Here is a 20553-nt window from a genome sequence, read left to right on the forward strand (position 1 = left end):
TAACTTCCAAGCTTTTAATCTAGCCATACCTCCATTTAATTCCACCACCAACTCACACCAGTTTTATTCAGAGACATGTATGGATGTTATGATCTTGTGTTGTATTAGCATAATGTTCATTTCTAATTGGTGTCAGCTAGAGATGCCAGCACTTAAAATCCTGTAGAGAAGCATGAATTGTTTATCTCTCCACCACCCCAAATGAAGGAGATATATATGTGGTTCCCATTTTCTAGTCTTCTTGACACAGTCCTGTTGCATATTCTTTTTCAGTTACTCCATATTATCAATATATATATTAAACCGAAGATGTAGAATGGATTGTTACATTTTAACAGAGCATCAAAAAGATACTGCAAGAAATGTCATTTACAGAACATTAGTTGATAAAACCAGTGCTAAAATAAAAATTGTAAATTGAACAAATGCTGCGGGTGGTTGTGTAATATCTCAGTATTTAAAGACTTGGTGAAAAGAATAAGTCTTGAGCCTATGGAAAGAATAACATTGTAGGTGCCTCAATCTTCAGTGAGGAGGGCATTCCACATTTGAGGCACTAAGAAAACTTGTTCTCCTAATGGTCTATACTTGGATTTGGGACATCCTTCAGAACTTAACAGCTGGGCAGGTTTTCCTTCATATAACTGGGTCACAGGTTGCATAGAGCTTCGTACATCAACAGTATAAACAGCATCTGGTTGGCCACTGTGAGAAAAGGATGTTGGACCAGATGGTCCATTGACCCAATCCAGCAGGCTCTTATGTTCTGAACAACATCAGCATGTTGAATTGGGCCTGGAAGTCCATTGCAAATCCCGTGGAATTGCAGTAATACGATTCCAGCTGGCTAACTCGCTAACCTGGCCACCGCATCTTGCCGTAACTACAGCTTCTGGGTCATCAGCGAGGGCAGCGCCAAGTAGAGTACATTCAAAAAGCAAGATTTACAGTAATCTAGGGAGGTTACCATTTTAGTGCTTTTTGCCCTCAAGGTGGCAGTTGGGTGTGGAGCTTGCATAACCCCCCCTCACAGACCATTTTAACGGAATGTCTTCTTAGAGCTGAGATTATATAAGTATGAAAGAGTCGCCTTGCCAAAAGCAAATATTTATTTAATTTTATGAAGCAAATGTTTATAATGGCTTTTGTGCTGGAGTAGAAAGGATGTTGTTGTCTAGCAAAACAAAAAGGTGCTAACCAAAGAAGAAGGGTGCTGCTATTTACAACTCTTGTAGATGCAAGTTTATGTTATTAGATACTGATTTCAGTTAAACATTCAATGAATATTCATTTTTTCAGTATTTTGTCTCACTCTTCCAAGTATTTCAGGGCCATTATGCTCACATCAGCTCAGAGAAGTCAGTTAGGCTGAGAAAGAGCCCCATGTTCTCTTAATCCACAACTCCTTAAAATTTACACAAGGCAAATTAATACTTAGTTTGTAAAATGGCTTTTTATAGAGGTTTTCCTCTATATCTTTTGATACATGTTTTTTCTGGAATAATATTGGAGACACACTTCAAACTACACTCAAAAACATTTGTGTGTCTACTTCTCTGTCTACTCCCAGCAAGTGGATGGGTAGGCAGTCTCTGAAAACTAATCATGGGAAGGGTTCCTCCAGCTTGCTTCCTGTCCATTTGCTTCACATTTCTAAGATTTCTCAGAAAATTCTTGGAGTCTTTCCAAGAGTTTTCTGAGGTCACTTCCAGATGAATCGTATATTGAGCAGGCGTTCAGATTCGTTTTTGCAAAATTGTGGAGGTTTATACGCTGTTGTTGGTATGCTCTACTTTTCTTACCACAAAAAGTCTGGATCATGCTGGAAGTTGCTTTATCTCAATGAACACACCACTTATCTTTGCTGTGGGCTATGAAGGTGCACTCTTATTCTGCAAATGGCATGTTTTGCCATCTACCCAATTGTGTGAAAGATTCACGCCAAAGTTCAACATTCTGGAAGCGCCCCTAGAGGGAACTGGAAAAGACGCTTGAGTCTTTGGCAGCTTTCTGCCAACCCCCAGCCCCCAAGTTCTCCATAATCAGTCTGCCTTCTCCCCCAAAATCTGCTCAGTTTGCAGAGGTGGCGAGTGACTGCAGGATCATTTTTTAAGAATGAAGTGTTTCCAGCAACAATGAAGGATTCTGAGCATACTTAGAAACTTCTGTTACTGCCAGGAACCTTGGGAGTGGTGCTATCCATTCTTCCTGATTGGGTGTACTAAACAAGGATAAATGAAAATTTTGGTTTTCAGGGCCACAGCGGCAATAGATGGCTTAAGAGTGAAGCTTAATGTTGCCGCAAGTCCCCCCTCAACACACACACACACACACACACACACACACACAGACACCCCACAAGGTTAATTTTAGGAAAGGGGCAGTCAGTGGATTCATCCTATTGCAAACCAGACTGAAATTTGCTGGGGGTCTGGGCTCATCTCAAAATGGGCTTTGTCAGTGGAGTAGAACCACTTGAGGTTTATAACCCCCTGCTTTTGTGTCAGGCTCACCCCAGTAAAGTCTGCCTGGTGCCATCATTAACACTGCATTTGTTCCAGGCAAAAATTTAACACTTTTCTGAGACGTTTGATGAATTAAGATGATTTTTCTGCCCACTAATGGTACATTTTCATTGCTGAAGTTTTTACTGCTGTTTCGTTGGGTTTTATTTGGGTCACTCTACGGTTTTTAATATAATGCAACGTTCTTCTCTTTTTATTTTATACTATGGTGTATTCTTTTTATTTTTAAACATTGCTTGGAGTCCCTTCATGTGCCGGGTGACTGATAAATAAGAATGGTGCTATGTGATCTCTGGGCTAACATATCTATTATGTCGTGTCGTCACTGCAGATATGTCTTCTCCTACAATGAAGAAACCCGAAAAGCCTTTGTTTAGCACTACATCTCCCCAGGATTCTTCACCAAGACTGACCACTTTCCAGCATCACCATCCAGGGATCCCGGGAGTTACACACAGTGGTGAGGATGCAAGAGGGATAGAAAAACTCTGAACCCCGAGCTAGTCTTTCCCCAGCCACAATAACACCCCTTTTATTGACTTAATGCTAAATTTAACATTCAACACAAAGTTATATGAAGGAAGAGATTCTGAGAAGTTCAGCGTGCTTTAGCTAGAATAAATCTCTTGAAACCAGAGGTGGGGGGTGGGGGACGGACTTTCACAATCCCACCCCATCCCAACATATCTATATTATATGTCACAGAAGTTTATTCACTGCTATATGATATAGTTTCCTGGGATGACAAATAATCTCAAAATGGATGTGAATCTGTAATTCTGTGTTACCTGTTAGATATTGTTCCTCCCGTGTTGAAATTAATTATCATAATGAGATTCTAGTGATAAAGAGATTTACATGCAGAACTTGAGTAAAATTATTTCCTTGAAAATAACTTCAGAATATGAATGAATGAATGAATAAACCTTATTACAGTCACAGACCAGCATAAGAGAAACATATGAGTAAAGTAGCAGTTAGGATTTAAACAGGTAATTGTTAAAGCAAATAAGAACAAAGAAACAAGCATAGGATAAAACATGTGAATAGAGTACGAGATTAAACACAGATATGAATAAGAACTGATAATTAAAACAGATAAGGACTAAAAGACACGCAGTTCAGAATAAAAATAAGGGAATGCTTAGGTTATGAATCACAAAGGCTTATAGTATTGATAACTTCCTGGATTTAGTCTTGCCTTTTCCAAGGGTCTTTCCATTAGTAAGCCGTAGATTACATTCCATAGGTGCAATATTAAATTAACAGCACAATCTCTTGCATATTTTCTTGTAAATAAGTATCATTTTGCCCATCCATGTAAATGTGTGTAGGATTGAAGCCGAAGAGGTAGCATGCAACTTGAACAGGTTTATTTCAAAGGCTTAAAAAAGGGTGTTCTGAAAGGGTGAACTATAAATAGGAAAATGATTTCTCTCCAACACAGATTTCCTCAGCTGATAGCAAAATAGTTCCTCTCTGTTTCCTTGCTACTGATGTAAACTCAAAACATGGAAGGATTATTATTACTTTTTGCTTAAACAACTATCCCTTAGTGTCGCATATTTAACTGCCGCCTTCTTTACTAAGAGAGATCCCAGAAGGACCTAACAACCATCTGAATCTTCTCCTTTGGGCACATAATACCCCGAATAACTGCACGGAGAAAATAATGAATGGGATCTAGAGGAAAGAGGTTGGGGAAATTAGCATAAGCAGAGGAGAGAAAAGGACACTTATAGAGGAAATGTGTATTTGTGGAACAGCCATATGACCCATCGAAAAAAATAAGTGCCAAGGAAACAAAACTGCTCAAGGAAACACCAAACAAGATCCTTCAGAATGTCTTGCAGCACTTCACATTTGTATCTTTAAAAAATAAAATAAATTGAAAGCATCTCCTTGAAATTGCTTCCAAGCTTTCTCCCTGTGTGCTACGAAACAAGCACAATTGATAGTTTAAAAAATCTTTAGTATTTTAAAACTGATTCTGCCACATAACTTACAGCGTCTTAGGCTACGTACACAGCAAGGTGTCCCCTCTGACCCATGTTTAAAGCCTCTTATTTATGCTGCTGTTCACACTACAAAGGGAGCAGGGTGCCAATACACTGAAGCTGACATCTGCACATGCGTTGTCATCAGCACATGTGCCACAGCTTCCTGAAATGCACACACCTCAGCCTAACTGCAGCTTCTGTTTTCCAAGTGGATGGAAGCTTGTTTGAGGCACAGAATATTGACCAGGAGTTTTTTCCAGGAAATACATCTGCATTGTGGCCAACAGCATGTGCACTTGACTTCAAAGACCAGCGGTGGGAGGTGTGCTGGAGCCAGTGTAAGCATTAATGTGTACACAGCATTAGTATCAACTTTGTCTTTAGCTGAAATGCTGAAGACGGATTGTTGCACTTAGGAGAGCATCATCATAAAGTTTTAAAGCAAAGCACTTAATATCTCATTAGCTGCTGGAGTTTTGATGCCGCGATGCGCTTGGGAAATCTATAGATACCATGGACCACTTTCTCCCTTTTGTGTATCATTCCACAAGGGTAGTCTAGTCCAACCCCCTTGCAATGCAGGAATCTTTTATTCTCATGCTTGACCAGCTGAGCTATCCTTCACACATTATCCCCTTATATAAATAGAATGTGATTATTGTGTACATGTAGTGACATAATTTCCATGCCTGGTGCAACAACTCTGTAGTAACCAGATATTATGTATTACAGTGGTTTTAGACATTACCTACACTCTTGATAGAGAAATGTGTAGGGTGCAGGAGAATTCAAGAAAAAAATTATGTGTAATATACGATACTATACATAATTTTTTCTTGAAATCTCCTGCACCCTACACATTTCTCTATCAAGAGTGTATGTAATGTCTAAAACCACTGTAATACATAATATCTGGTTAGATAATATCTCATCAGAAGGTCAGCGGTTCGAATCCCCGTGACAGGGTGAGCTCCCGTTGCTTGGTCCCTGCTCCTGCCAACCTAGCAGTTTGAAAGCACTTTGAAATTGCAAGTAGATAAATAGGTACCACTCCGGCAGGAAGGTAAATGGCGTTTCCGTGTGCTGCTCTGGTTCGCCAGAAGCGGCTTAGTCATGCTGGCCACATGACCAGGAAGCTGTACGCCGGCTCCCTTGGCCAATAAAGCGAGATGAGCGCCACAACCCCAGAGTCGTCCACGACTGGACCTAATAGTCAGGGGTCCCTTTACCTTTTTAATATACGATACTATTTTTGTTCAGTACAGTTATTCCCATTGGGCAAGGTATTTTCCTCCGCCCGAAGTTGAATATTCATTAGTATTTTCACAATGGGCAGCTAATTATTCAAAGTGTCATTGTTTAGTAATCCTTCCCCTACCCTCAACATACTGTATTGGCCTGAATATAAGCCACACATTTTCCCCCCAAATTCTGATTGTGAAAAGTTAAAGTGTGGCTTATATTCGTGACCTTATGCCAGTGGCAAAATGGCGCGGCTCCCCCCCCCCCCACGAAGCAGCCCAGGAGCACGGAGCAACAGTGCACAGGCCGCCCACCGCTCGAAGCCTCCCCTACATCAGATGAGAGAAGGGGGAAGGGGGGGGAGACCACTGGCAAAGCAACACGACTCCCCTCCCCCAGAAAGCAGCCTGGGAGCATGGGGCAACGGTGCCCTTCCTGCCCGAGGCTCCCAAACCTCCCCCAAGCCACCAAACTTTGTGGGTGCAGCTTATATTTGGGTCAATACGATACATTAGCAGGGGTGTAGCACAAAGCATTGTGGAATCATTTGCTAACTCTTACAACTCTTTTGTTTCCGCCACGCAGAAAATTATTTTGGGCCATACTTGATAACTAAAATACGTTTTCTGTAGGGCAATAATTTCTATATTTAAAGAAAAGTTTGAATAAAGTATGTGAAATGTGATTATTTGGCCTTTTATGCCTTGGTATATTTAATCAACAAAATTTATAGAACATTTGATTTTAAGAAAACAAAATGTTGCGATCAAATGTTTTTGAGCAACATGAGAACAAGCCTTTTTTGCAGTGGCTCCTCATTTGTGGACTGCTTGGCGCCTTCATTACATAGCTTTGGCACCAAAAACATTCCTCTTCTCCCAGACCTTTGGCTAATTAAGCAATCTGCAGCCTTTTAAACTGTGTGAGTGGTTGTTAGTTACTGTGGTATGTATTTTTGTGTTTTTATATTGTAAACCACACCATGATCCTCAGATGAAAGGTGGTATAGAAATTTAATAAAGAATGATGATGATAGTGGTGGTGGTAATGGTGATTTTAAGATGTTGCAGATGAAACCTGTGAGGAAGGCAAGAAAATGAATCATCATTATTATTTGTCTGATATGGGTTTCTCTTGCCATGTCATGGGTGCAAAGTTTTACCGTAACGAAAGGTCCTTAACAAATTCTGTTTTTCTTATCTCTTCTAGTCATCTCAACTAGAACTCCTCCTCCACCTTCACCATTGCCATTTCCACCACAAGCTATTCTTCCTCCTGCGCCATCTAGCTACTTCTCTCACCCAACAATCCGGTATCCTCCTCACCTGAATCCTCAGGATACTCTGAAGAATTACTCTTATGACCCGTCCAGTCCACAAACCAGCCAGGTACTGTAGCGCGCGCACACACAAAAAAATAAATCTGTGAGTAATCTTAGGAGGAATGTGTTCTATGAAAGTTCTTTTTTAGATCTGATTGTTGCACCTGTGGTCTACAAGCTGAGTCTTGCAGCATAATTAGTTCAGCATCCTTTTAAAATTAACTATGGATGGATAAAAGTGGAACGATCACGTGTAGTCCTATTCCAACCACTCTTGCTTTTGTGGATCACAAATTATTATGATGAATAGAGGATAGTTCTACATTTGTTTTTTTTCCCCACCTCAGGAATTCTGAACTGAGAATTATGCCATGGTTTTAGTCTCGTGAAATGATAACTGTGGGGAAACGACAAGGGAATCATTTGTGTACCTCGTCCGTAGTTGACTATGTGAGCTTTGGTTGTATACAAGGTTTTCAAGCCTGTGGCTGGTAGAGGGTTCTTACTTTGTGTTTAAGTCGCAACCGTTTATGGCAGTTAATGTGGGTGAAACATAGGGATGAAGTGCTTGCTTCAGGGAGAAACAAGGAATGTGCTAATGTAAACCCCACTAGAGAGAGCAGGCAATCCTATTTATAGACTAGCTAGTGTTAGATAAAATATTCTTAAGTTGCATGCAGCTTTGCAGTGATTTGCATGCATTCGGCAAAGCTTTGAACTAGTGGTGGTGGGGAAGTTAAGTTAATAAGCATTGCACAAAAACAGAAGACTACATTTCTAGTTGTTGTTTTTTATAAAAAAGTTGCAAATAAATGTGCAGCAGTTCACATGTGTTTCCAAAGCAGCAGTGAAGTCATTTGTAATGGACTTGTGTACAGCTGTGTGCAACAGCATCAGAACATGTCATTTGCAATCTAGTCAGACTGAAATATCTGCAGTGTGTGTTATTACAAAGTTCAGTTTCTGGTTTCACTGTCTTTTCCTCAGTGCTCCTGTCAAGTCCCATAGTTCACATTGGGTGTATTTTAGGTGAATTGCAAGCAGATATTTTCCATAACGGATAGTAAAGCACATGAAAATGTATTTTAATTTCCTCTTTCCTTTATAGTTTGAAATTGTGTTAATTCTGTTTTTAGCACTTCAGTTCGTAAGCCACTTTGCAGTTCCAAAAGATGCGTACAACAAAAGTTAGAGAGATACAATTAATAAAACAAGAACCTAGATACAGCATTTAATTCAAGACAGCATAACATAAGTACCGGCCGGGGGGAACCAACAGCTTGACAGCCTGGCAAAATAAAAATATTATGGCCGCTCTCCTAAAGATTACTAGAGTTGGAAGTGTTTCCCCAGGAAGAGGGCTTTGCCAAACTGCAGCTAGCACTCAGAACGCACTAGTGAATTCTTAGAAGTATCCTAAAATGCTATCCTTGAGTTTCAGTTCTACTGTAGCAGGCAGATTCACTATCCCCTGTGCTTTTCAGCCTTCAGGAATTACTAACGCTGTCTTGCCAGAATTGAGCTTTAGTTTATTCATTCTCATGCTATCCATTCTTGAATTCAGACTGGTGCTCAAGAATTTAACCATTACACCTGGATTGTCTGAGAAAGAAGCAGAAATGAGTATGAATGTATGAATCATATTGATGATACCTTATCCCATAAGTTTAATGTAGACGTTATTCAGCTTACAGATAAGATGGAACTCTGTGCAACAGACCTGCCAAAGTTCAACAGCAATACCCCAGCACCACTTTTGGCAATAGACCTAGGATATAATAGCAGAAATGCCTGTTTACTGTTTTGATTGTAAATCTGTTACTTGCAGATGTGAAAAGACAGAGCATGTGATTTGTATGCAATAGCAATAGAATTTGAGAAAGAAAGAAACTTTTCTGCATTCAATGAAAACCTGCTTCCTTTGGACAGTTCCAAAAGCCATTGTAGCTATTGGACTTCAATGATGGAACATTCTCATCCCATCCCACACTAAATGTACGCTCTTTACATGCAAATAAAAAGTATTAATAGCCTGATCCTAAATATACTTGGAATTAAGTCTCTCAAATTCCTTTGGAATTTACTTTCAAGTGTGTGGATTGTGTTACAGCCCAAACAATGCAGATAGTTGTTTCCCTTAGAGTATTAATCCTAATTCTAAATGCTGAATGTCATATTTTAGTTACAAATTGATGTCAGTGTCTGGATTAAATCTCCCGCAGTCTCATTCATATACACCCACCTATTTTTTTGCTTACACTGAAACGGAATTGGGACACGTAGAAACTGATTTTATTTTGTGTAAAGTTTCCATGAATAATAAATTCTAATTAAGGCATCCATTAGAAATCCTTAATGTTAATTCAGTGTGGAAAATCTAAGAGTTCTATTGTTGTTGTTTTCCAAACTGATGTCTCAATTAGACATTATTAAGCAAAAATATGCAAATTAAAATTGGTCTTTCAGTGTTGTAAATTTTTCAACTATTTAGTGATTGCTTTACTTACATTTCAGTTTTGTAGATAATCTTTTAAACCTATCACATATTAGTAAATTGATAATACTTAAGATTTTCAAGAAAACTTTCAACTTTATAATTGATTTCATACCCTTTTGATGTTCTGCTGACAGCAGCTGATCCCTCTTTAATACTGGGAAACATATATAATTAAGGGGATAACGCTCAAGCACCATTGTGTCTTGAGAGGAAGCATCTCTAATTAAAATAATGATTTACTAATAACTTAAAATAGAATTTACTTTGGAGAGCGGCAGCTTTCTTCCTGTATAATATCAAGATCCCCTGCTTTCAAGTTTTTCAAAAAGTTTTCATTATAAAGACACATTAGAATAAGATGGCAAGGGCAAAACTAGCCATTGTGAATGTCAAGCAAACTGGCCCATTGCTACTTTATTGGAATGTTAGTATCTTTTCTCTATTACAATTTTTTGTTCAATAACTGCTTGGTTCTTGCTCATTGGTTTCATAGAGGATTCCCTGGTCCTGAATGGGTTAACTGTGCCCCTGAAGGACCAGGTGTGCAGCCTGGGAGTCATTTTGGACTCACAGCTGTCCATGGAGGCACAGGTTAAATCTGTGTCCAGGGCAGCTGTGTACCAGCTCCATCTGGTACGCAGGCTGAGACCCTATCTGCCTGCGGACAGCTTCGCCAGAGTGGTGCATGCTCACGTAGAGCGCTTGGACTACTGCAATGCGCTCTACGTGAGGCTACCTTTGAAGGTGACCCGGAAACTACAACTAATCCAGAACGGGCCTTCTCGGTAGTGGCGCCCTCCCTGTGGAACGCCCTCCCACCAGATATCAAAGAGAACAAAAACTACCAGACTTTTAGAAGACATCTGAAGGCAGCCCTGTTTAGGGAAGCTTTTAATGTTTGATGTATCACAGTATTTTAATATTCTTTTGGAAGCTGCCCAGAGTGGCTGGGGAAGCCCAGCCAGATGGGCGGGGTATAAATAATAAATTATAATATTATTATTATTATGTAATCTAGATTCCACCCCCTCCAATATATGCAAGAGTTTCACATTTACCTGTTACTTGGGTCTTCCAATACAGTCCATTGTCCACCTACCTGCTAGATTCTAGCACATCCCTTGCAGTTGTAAGTGCTCTGTGCAGTTGTGAAAGTGTTGTGGTGATGTGACATTGCCAGTACAGTGGTACCTCGGGTTACAGACACTTCAGGTTATAGACGCTTCAGGTTACAGACTTCCCTAACCCAAAAATAGAACCTTGGGTTAAGAACTTTGCTTCAGGATGAGAATAAAAATTGTGCGGCGGCAGTGGGAGGCACCATTAGCTAAAGTGGTACCTCAGATTAAGAACGGTTTCAGGTTAAGAACGGACCTCCAGAACAAATTAAGTTCTTAACCGGAGGTACCACTGTAATGCCTGAAAAGGTCTCCAAAGCAAATGTTTCACTGTAATTTTTAATAGCTATCCAATTTTAATCACTGTACCAGTTAAAAGTGCTCCCCTGCTGACAGTGACAGAACAAGCCGATCGGGCGCCTGGGGTGGCTCACGTGCCCTGCACCCAGGGTGGGACCAGCCAGGGCAGGATGCTCCGCGGGGCCTCCAAGGAGTCTGCCTGTCTCCTCCCACTCAGCCGCCCCACAGCTGAGGGGGAGGTGGCAGGTGGACCGTTTGGGGCAGTGTGGAGCCTGCGGGCACCCAAGCCACCACGTCACTCCCAGGAGAGATGCGTGGCTCGTGCACGCTGCAGACCCCACGGTGAGTGCCGCCCGGCATTTTGTCACCCCCCTCAGTGGTGACACCCGGGGTGGCCCCCCCATTGCACCCCCTTCCTCTGCTCCTGCCTGCTGACCACATTAGTATAAGGAGCCTATAGACCTTTGCAAAATATAGTAGTAAATTGGCCTAGCTGTTACCCGAGCAATTCTCCACCATTGTTGAACCATTTGATTTAGATGATAGAAGCATTGCTGTTTTCACCTGGATCTCACAGTTTAAAATATCACATCTGTTCAACCACAGCAGATTCCATATACACTTACTAACTCATTACAACACTGGTTACCACGCTGTTGTCTTTGATTTGGGATTTGGGGCAGCAACAGAGCGTGTCTTCATGGCTCCCAAGGTGGGCACGTGCAGGCCAGGTATGCCAGCCCAGTCCTCGCCACAACACCAACCCGTTCCACTTTGCAAGGCTGGCATCAAAGGGCACATAGCTGTTGCGTCCTCCTCATGCCACTCTGCCAGCGCCCCCCAGATAAATGGCCCCGGGGCCATCACCCAGGCAGCTCCCATCACACACTACGCCCCAGATTTTGGTAACGGTTGCTTGAAAACTACAGCCCAGTGGTAGCACGTGCCCACTAACCAGTTGGGTAAGCATAAAAGGGAAATAAATCTATCCCATTTTAATACCATTGTCCTCTTGAAAACATGAGCCAAATTCATTGGCAAGTGTTGGGCTGGACATTCTATCCATCGACGAACGGAGTGTCTGTTCATGAAAAAGAAAAAAAGCTCCTTCTGCTCATGCAATTGAGTGTTTGGATCCAACGAGACAGTTTTTACACAGAGAAAACGCACACTTACTCTAGTAAACCTCAGACTGTTGATGAACTCTACACTATTACCTTTGATATTTTTCTGAATTTTGATAAGTTTGGAGGCTGGATGAATAGAGATCGGTATTTTAAGCATTGGGAAGGACAGACTTCAGGCTTGTGAGATTTGTTTTGTGTTTTACTTATTCCCTGAGATTTACCCACAAAAGAAATATACTTAGAATTTTCTTTTTTCAGTGGTCCCTCTGAGCAGCTGCTGATCTTAGAAGATCAGAGTTGAGTTGCGCAAACAGTACTTTCACACATAAATCCATTACTGGTTACTCCCAAATTTTCTTAATTTCAGCGTTCTGATTTACGTTAAGCGAGTCACTTGTCATTGCAGTAGTTAAACTGGGCAACAGAAATTACTGTTGATCTACCAGTAGATTCCAATCTGCTTTCTGCCCACCCTTATATTAAACAGCTTTGTTTTTTAATTATATTTCTGAGTGCATTGGAGTTATATTCTGCAAGAGTGGCATCAGCATGTAAAGTCCTTCGGCACACAATGATGCTAGGAGTTCGTTCTGTAGGCTGTAGAATTGAAATAATTCTTTTTTCTTTGTTCAAAAAGAAAAGAAAAACCACATAGGACGTTTCAGTAACCAAAGGGAATTGTTCTATGCAATTGTATGCTTTCAGCCAGACAACTACACTTCATTACATGTAACATACAGATTTTTCTTTAAATAAATTTAGTTATCATAGCTTATAAAAACTGCATCTGTACAAATGTAATTTCAAATTCAGTTATACTTTTCCCACTTCAAAGCATATTCATTCACTTGGTTTTCAGGGATATATTGTGATAATAGTACTATTTTTCAGGTAACAAAGAACCTAGCAGTATTTACCTAAAATTGAACTTTCCCTCCTCAACATTTTTTGGTATCACTCTAATTTAGGTTAAGATGACCATTCAAGGTGCATCACGTTGCCCACAGGAATTTTGAAACTAATTGCTTTACCACTGCACTGATTATACAGTGGTACTTTGGTTCTCGAACTTAATCTGTTCCGGCAGTCCGTTCGACTCCCGAAACCATTCGAAAACCAAACCAAGGCACAGCTTCCGATTGGCTGCAGGAGCTTCCGAAAAATGTTCAGCTTCTGAAAAACGTTCACAAACCGGAACACTTACTTTCGGGTTTGGAAGCCAAGCCGTTCGAGTACCAAGGTACCACTGTTGTGAGACAATCACAGTATTCAGTTGGATATTTTAAGTGAAATCAGTTTAAAGATGCAGAACCAGATGGGGGACTGAGGCCAAGAGAATGGCAGAGAGAGTGGTACTAGGAGCTGGTAGCAACTTCCTTACGTAAGAGGTGCTTTTTGAATTTAGTGAAATTATTTTATTACATGTTATTATGTTGTAAGTTTTAAGACAGCAGCTTTGTGTCAATTCCCACGTAGCAAAGTGGATGACCCCAGTAAACTTTATATGAATTTTTTAAGGTCACAATCATGATATAAGAATCAAAGCTTGTTAACAGAGTTAAAGAGCTGTGTATTAAATATTTTGAATGTCTTGAAGCTCTGGAATTCTTAGATATTGTAAGCAGTAATTAGTGTATTCAAGCAATATAGAAGTTTCAGATCCTATTTGTTTGAAAGCAGCAGCTGTTGTGAAATGGGTGACCAAATACTGCCTTTCCCAAATCAGTAGTGGGCTATAAAAGTGGATCGGTTCAGCCATTTAGAGGGTTAATTTTCTTAGTGTGCCTGGAAAGGGCCAGGTTCCATATGAGCCATTCAATTTCTGTTCACTATAATCATTTGGGAACAGTAAAAGGTGATACATTGTTTCAGATAGTGTGGGCCTCCAGCTGTGTCTATTTAATTAATTTGAGCTTGCTTTTTGGTAACAGAATGCTTAAGGAAGCAGTTGATTCTGTCAATGTTAACCCATGTGTTCCTTGAAACATTCTTTGCTTTTTATATTTTTTAAAAAAATATGTTTTGCAAAGGAAATCCTAGTGGATGTTTTGGAGTTACAAAACGTTCTGTGAATACACAGAACACATAGCAATGCTGCAATTAGAAAAAGACTTCTATCACAGTTATCAAACTTTTCCAGAGCACAGGTACCATAAATGTGTATGTATAATGTATAAATGTATATACACAGTTGTGAAGGTAAAGAAAACGAGGTACTCACAGCCATTCCAGCTAACGGCACAAGCAATCTCCCCATTTAAAACTGTAACTTCCTTGAATTATTGCTCATTAATATTTTTATCAATAGCACAATTTAGAGGCACAATCCTTGGTACAAGAGGCAGTGGAACAGTCTGTTCTCAGCAGGGTTTCACTCCCTTTGAAGGAAAAAGTCCACAGTCTTGGAAGAATCATCTTGGGTTCTGGAGGCTCAAGCAGTAAGACTGGGCAATACCAGCTTTTCAACATCGTGATGTATCACCAGACAAACATTGTGATATAGTGATACATCACAATGTTGAAAAGTGGAGGGAGGAACAAACTTTCTTCTTTGGCGATCACTCGTAGCCAAGTAAGATTGCCTTCCATGAACATGGTCTTAACAGTGAGTCCGTAAGTGACTGTGGAGGCAAATTCTGGATCCACACATCCTTCCACAGTGGGGACATTGGTTTCTGGGCGGGAGTTGATCATGGTGAGGGTTTGCCAAATGTGCCTTCCTCTTAGCATGTTTCTCCTTTTCATCCTGAGTTCGAGCGTCTTCAAAGCCCATGACACCTTTGGTAAAGGCTGTTCTCCAATTGGAGTGCTCGCAGGCCAGTGTTTCCCAATTGTCAGTGTTTATACTACTTTTTTATAGATTTGCCTTGAGAGAGTCTTTAAACCTCTTTTGTTGACCACCAGCATTACGCTTTCAGAATAGAGTGGTTGCTTTGGAAGATGATAACCAGGCATCCGCACAACATGACCAGTCCAACAAAGTTGATGTTGAAGAATCATTGCTTTGACACTGGTGATCTTTGCTTCTTCCAGTACACTGGCATTAGTTTGCCTGTCTTCCCAAGTGATGTGAAATTTTTTCCGGAGACACCGTTGATGGAATTTTTCGAGGAGTTGGAGATAGCGTTTATAAGTGGTCCATGTTTCACAATAATACAGTAAGGGTTGGTAGTATAATGGCTTTGTAAACAAGCATTTTGCTTTTCCTGCATATGTCCTGGTCCCCAAGCACTCTGCACTTCAGTCGGGAGAAAGCTGCACTAGGAGAACTCAGGGCATGCTGCATTTCAGCATCAATGTTGGCCCTTGTGCAAAGATAACTGCCCAGCTTGGAGAAGTGATCAACACTTTCCAGTGTTACACCATTGACCTGGATTTGTGGCATTGCAGAAGGGTTATTTTGCACTTGTTGGTGCAGCACTTTGGTTTTTTGGATGTTGAGCGATATGCCAAACTTTTTGTAAGCTTTGCAAAGTGTAGTACCATGGCAATGAAAATAATAGAACTGGGGTGATAACACAACCCTGTTTAACACCTGATCCCACTGTGATAGTTCACTTTGAAAGCCATTGTTATCTGCGACTGTTGCTGTCATATTATAATGGAGGAGCCAAAGGATGTTTACAAATTTATCTGGGCAGCCAATATTCAAAAGGACAGTCCACAGGGCATTATGATTTAGTGTGTCAAAGGCCTTAGTAAGGTCAATAAGCACCATATACAGGGCATAGCTGTCAATGTTCCCTTTTTAAAAAGGAAATTCCCTTATTCCAAATAGGATTCCTCGCAAGAAAAGGAAAAAGTTGACCGCTATTATACAGGGTTTGGTTTTGCTTTCTGCATTTTTCTTGAAGCTGTCAAGCAGTGAAAATCATATCCACTGTCCCCCTAGAACAGCCTTTCTCAAGCTTGGGTCCCCAGATGTTGTTGAACTACAACTCCCATCATCCCTAGCTAGCAAGGCAAGCGCTCAGGGGTGATGGGAGTTGTAGTCCAACAACATCTGGGGAACCAAGGTTGAGAAACACTGCCCTAGAAGATCAAAAACCATTTGGGGATTCAGGAAGAGTAGCCTTGGATATTGTTAGGAGATGGTTTGCTAAGGTCCTTCCAAGAATTTTGCTGGCTGCAGCTAATAAAAAGATGCCTCAGTTATTTCCATAATCCATTCTATCACCTTTTTTTTTTTTTTTAAGAGATTGATAATTTCGGCATCCCTAAAGTCTGCTGGGATCTCCTCTCTCTCCCAGATTTTTTTGGTCAGCTTGTGAAGTTGTTGTGTAAGTTCAATTCTGCCCACTTTGAAGACTTCTGCAGGTATCGCTGGCTTTGTTGTTTTTCATTTGATTAATAGCTGTACACAACTCTCCCAGATTTGGCGATACTGCAAGCTCATCTCTAATTTGTTTTTGCAGAATTTGTGAGAGGACCTCAGCAGCTACAGGGGAGTTACAGTGGTTAAAGGAGATGCTGGTAATTTTCTCTCCAGTGTGGTGCAATAGCTTCTTTATCTTCTAAGTGTAGTACCATCTGTTGAGCGTAGGGGGCATATGTCGTGATTTACTGGCCCATAGATGGGGTTTTTGGTTTTAAAGAAACTCTGTGCATAATGATTGTTGGCTAAGTGCTGGATCTCTTGAGCTTTTTTATCCTCCAGGTGTTCTTTAGTTTTCTGGTTCTTCTTTGAACCTCAGTCTTAGCATTGGTATAGGGGTTTTTTCTTAGTGGTGCAGTTTCTATCTCTTTGCCAGATCTGAATGGCCTTCCTTTTCTTGTCAATAATGTGTTCAATCTCACTGTCATTCTCATCAAACCATTCCTGGTGTTTCTAGGTTTGGTATCCAATAGTTTGTTCAGAGGCTGCAATAATGGATGTTTTTAGCTTGGTCCAGTGTTCCTTGATGTTATCAGGGCACTCCAAAAGCATATGGTCCTTAAGAGTCATTTGGAAGCAATCCCACTTAATGGGATCTTGAAGGGCTTGAGTGTTCATTTTGCACCTTGGTTTCCTTCCTTGAAGCCTGCGTTGAGGTATAATCTTAATAGCCATTATGGAACATATTAATCAGTGATCTGTTCGGCACTCGTCATAGCTCCAGTAAGGAGCACATTATGGCAGTCTTAAGGTCGGACAATTACATATTCTAAGAGGTGCCAGTGGTTCAACAAAGGGTGCCTCCATGATGTTTTTAATTTAATGTTGTCAAAAGAGTGTATTGGTAATAACAAGGTTGTGCGCTGCACATATAGTCAAAAGTAAGATTCTATTCTGGTTGCTGTTGTCAATTCCTTCTTTCCCAATAGTCCCAGACCACGGATCAAAATCTCGCCCAACTCTTGCATTAAAATCACCCAGAGACTGGTAGATTCATATCTGCTGTGGCCTTCATCCGCCTTCACAGCTGTTATAACATACCTCTTGTTATCTTCTGCCTGTTCTGCCGTTGAGGACTTCTTGGATCATTCTTTGTCTAGCTCCTTCCCTTTGACCTTACCGCCTTGGGTGACCCTGCTGGGAGTATGAGACTCACAAGGGTCATAGGAATGTGCAAGCCCACTCACCATGACAAGGTGATGATCCAGCGAGTGAGACTAACCCAATTAATAGAAGATGTGCCTGCCTTACACACTTCAGTAATGCTGTTTTCATCACTGTTTTGCTTGCTGTAGCTTTGCAATGTTGCTCTGAAAATATCCCATGTTGCTGTTTTATTCAGTAACAGATACTGTAAATTTAAAAACTACGTATACCCAAGATTTCATTCTAATAATATTCAGTTGCAACAAGGCATGGGGCTTCCATACCATAGCACCTCTCACTGTTCAAATTTCTGTGTCTCATCATAACCTCTGCAGTCAATACACAACCTGTTTGTGTTGCTGTTTTGACGCTAAGTTCATAAATCAAACATGTGCAGACAGGTGGCTTGGTGGCTGCTCACCAACTTTGGGATAAATTTATTCCCAAGGGACACCAGTTCCTGATGCTTTTTCCAAGATACAAGTGATTTTTTATTTATTTTAAACTTGAGATGAGCACTTTGCATCTGTGAATATGGATTGGTTAGTTTTTGCTGTACTTTTCAGCCCCCACTGTCATTAATACTTTTCACTAAAGTCACTTCCTTTTACCATTGTGTTTCTGTTACAGTCATACCTCAGGTTACAGACGCTTCAGGTTGCGTTTTTTCAGGTTACGGACCACCGAAACCTGGAAGTACTGGAACGGGTTGCTTCCAGGTTTTGGCGGTCGCACATGCACAGAAGCTCTAAATCGCGCTTTACGCATGCACAGAAGCACCGAATCGCAACCCGCGCAGATCACGTTCGCAACCTGAGCGTCTGCTGTATATTTGTAAGAATATACTAATATGCTTTCATTTTCTGGAACTTTCACTGAGAAAACGCTGTGAGTACCTAGATTTAGATTGCCCCAAACATTTGGGAACAGCTAATTAAAGCCTTAGAAATCACCCAAATAGTTATACTGTCGTACCTTGAAAGTCAAACGGAATCCGTTTGGAAAACATTTGGAAACCAAAGCGCGGCTTCAGATTGGCTACAGGAAGCTCTCCTGTAGCCAACTGGAAGCCGCAGAAGTCCCGTCACACATTCGGCTTCCAAAAATAGTTCGCAAACCGGAACAGTCACTTCTGGGTTTACGGCATTCAGGAGCCAAAATGTTTGAGAACTAAGCTGTTCGAAAACCAAGGTATGACTATATTAACTAATCCATTAAATTAAGGAAAAGGCCATAGCTCGGTGGGAGAGCCATCTGTGTTTCATGCAGAAGTCACCTCTAGGAATATCTTATGCCTGAAATCCTGGACAGCTGCTGCTTTCCAGATCGATCAGTGGTCCAACACAGTATAAGGCATTTTCTAATTTAAGGGTATGGCAAGTGTGACACCTTGCCCCTGCAATTGAGAGGGCCGTGGCCATGTGATGTCAGCATGCCCCACGACATGCTTGTGCCATGCACATATGACGTGAGAACACCCCACAGTGTACATGTATGTCTGCCGGGGAATTTTGAGGGGGTTTGGCACCCTCCTTGATAATTTTGGGGGGCCCTCAGCCCCCCCAGGCCTCCCTAGATGGTGGGCCTGGGGTATGGTGCATTTGTCTCAGCAAATTTAGCAAGAAAATATTAGTATGCATTGCAACTTCTTCTTCTTCTTCTTCTTCTTCTTCTTCTTCTTCTTCTTCTTCTTCTTCTTCTAATTCTTAAAGTAATTTGGATTCGTTTTTGTTTTCCAAGTTCTTTGTTGGGGGAAAATGTTTAGATGGCAACCCATAGCAAATAAAGAGAAACTGGATGTTTATAACCAACAGCATGAACTGTGGGGCTACTCCTATCGTGGAGAAAGCTTAAATGTGACTTGCAAATAGTCTGTTGTTGTGTCCAAGAAAAAGAAAACAGCTGAACTGTGTGCATGAAATTCTGTGTATGTGCGCACTCACATATGTGTGTATGTGTTTATTTATAAATGATCTCTCTTCCAGCTGGTAGCAGAAATGGGCTTAGGTTTTCTGTAGTGACTTCTTCCCATCTGGATTATGTTTGCTCGTATCTGGTTCCTGTGTCATGTCCAGTCATTATATACCGTTCTTGATCTAGCCACTTTTCTGCTTCCTGAACGCAACTTGATTAGTTAGTGCATTTTCCAGTGAGCTATCTAGGTTTTAGGCATTTTACAATTATATTTCAGTAACCTTTTGATGCAAATAGCTGAAGCAATCAGTTATGAAATTGGTCTGATTACCAGAGAAGTGAAAAGAAGTTGGAGGGCAGAGGAAGCAGTGTGTTCATTTTATATCTGAATTGTTTCGGCTGTTTGCTACATAGCAAAATAAGCATGCGGATTTCCACCTTCCAACCACTCTCTAGTTATCAGACCAATTTTAGTTTTAGACCTGTTTCCTTCTCTACTTAATGAATTTATGTTTAGTTAATCTAGAGGTCACTTCTAGACAACCTGTGTATTGAGCATTCATCCTGATTTGTTTGCAGGGAGATCAGATGAAAGTTGTCTCTTTAATGAGCAGTCATTCTGTTATGTTTTCAGACAAATTAGATTATGTTGTGTTAAGGCAAATGTTATCCCACAGTTTCGAGTGCATTTTCCTGCCACTTCCCTTATTGCAAACAGTTAAATCTTTTTTTTTTTTTGGGGGGGGGAGTAGATTTATTGTGCAAGGCCTCCCAATCAACCCAAATTGCACAATCTGGATTTGCCAACGTTTGACTGAATCCTACCCCAAAATAGTGGGAGTCTGGAAGCACCTCTAGAATTGTACTATTGTCGTTGCATATCTAAACATAGGTAATATTTGATACTTACTCAGGATCACTTGCCGTGATCTGAATAAAAATTGTGCAAGGAATTATTAAACTCACAATCTGCACTGTTTAATTTCAA

At 40.8% G+C, this 20553-nt stretch overlaps 2 protein-coding genes across 15 annotated transcripts in view; one reads left to right on the top strand and one right to left on the bottom strand.

Moving 5' to 3' along the window:
• Window positions 1-20553, bottom strand: part of FREM1 (FRAS1 related extracellular matrix 1) — a gene marked incomplete at its 5' end in the record, with an annotated part of 715053 nt that overhangs the window by 205599 nt on the left and 488901 nt on the right. The window lies entirely within an intron of this gene.
• NFIB (nuclear factor I B) overlaps window positions 1-20553 on the top strand; it is a 208937-nt gene that overhangs the window by 151266 nt on the left and 37118 nt on the right. For all 10 annotated transcript variants that reach the window (XM_080987839.1, XM_080987842.1, XM_080987845.1 and 7 more), the window contains exons 7-8: window positions 2857-2985; window positions 6977-7155. In XM_080987839.1, the coding sequence (XP_080843965.1) occupies window positions 2857-2985; window positions 6977-7155 (308 nt within the window). The remainder of the gene's footprint in view (window positions 1-2856; window positions 2986-6976; window positions 7156-20553) is intronic.

The sequence above is a fragment of the Podarcis pityusensis genome, assembly GCF_964106645.2.
Source record: "Podarcis pityusensis genome assembly, chromosome: 17".
Taxonomy (NCBI): domain Eukaryota; kingdom Metazoa; phylum Chordata; class Lepidosauria; order Squamata; family Lacertidae; genus Podarcis; species Podarcis pityusensis.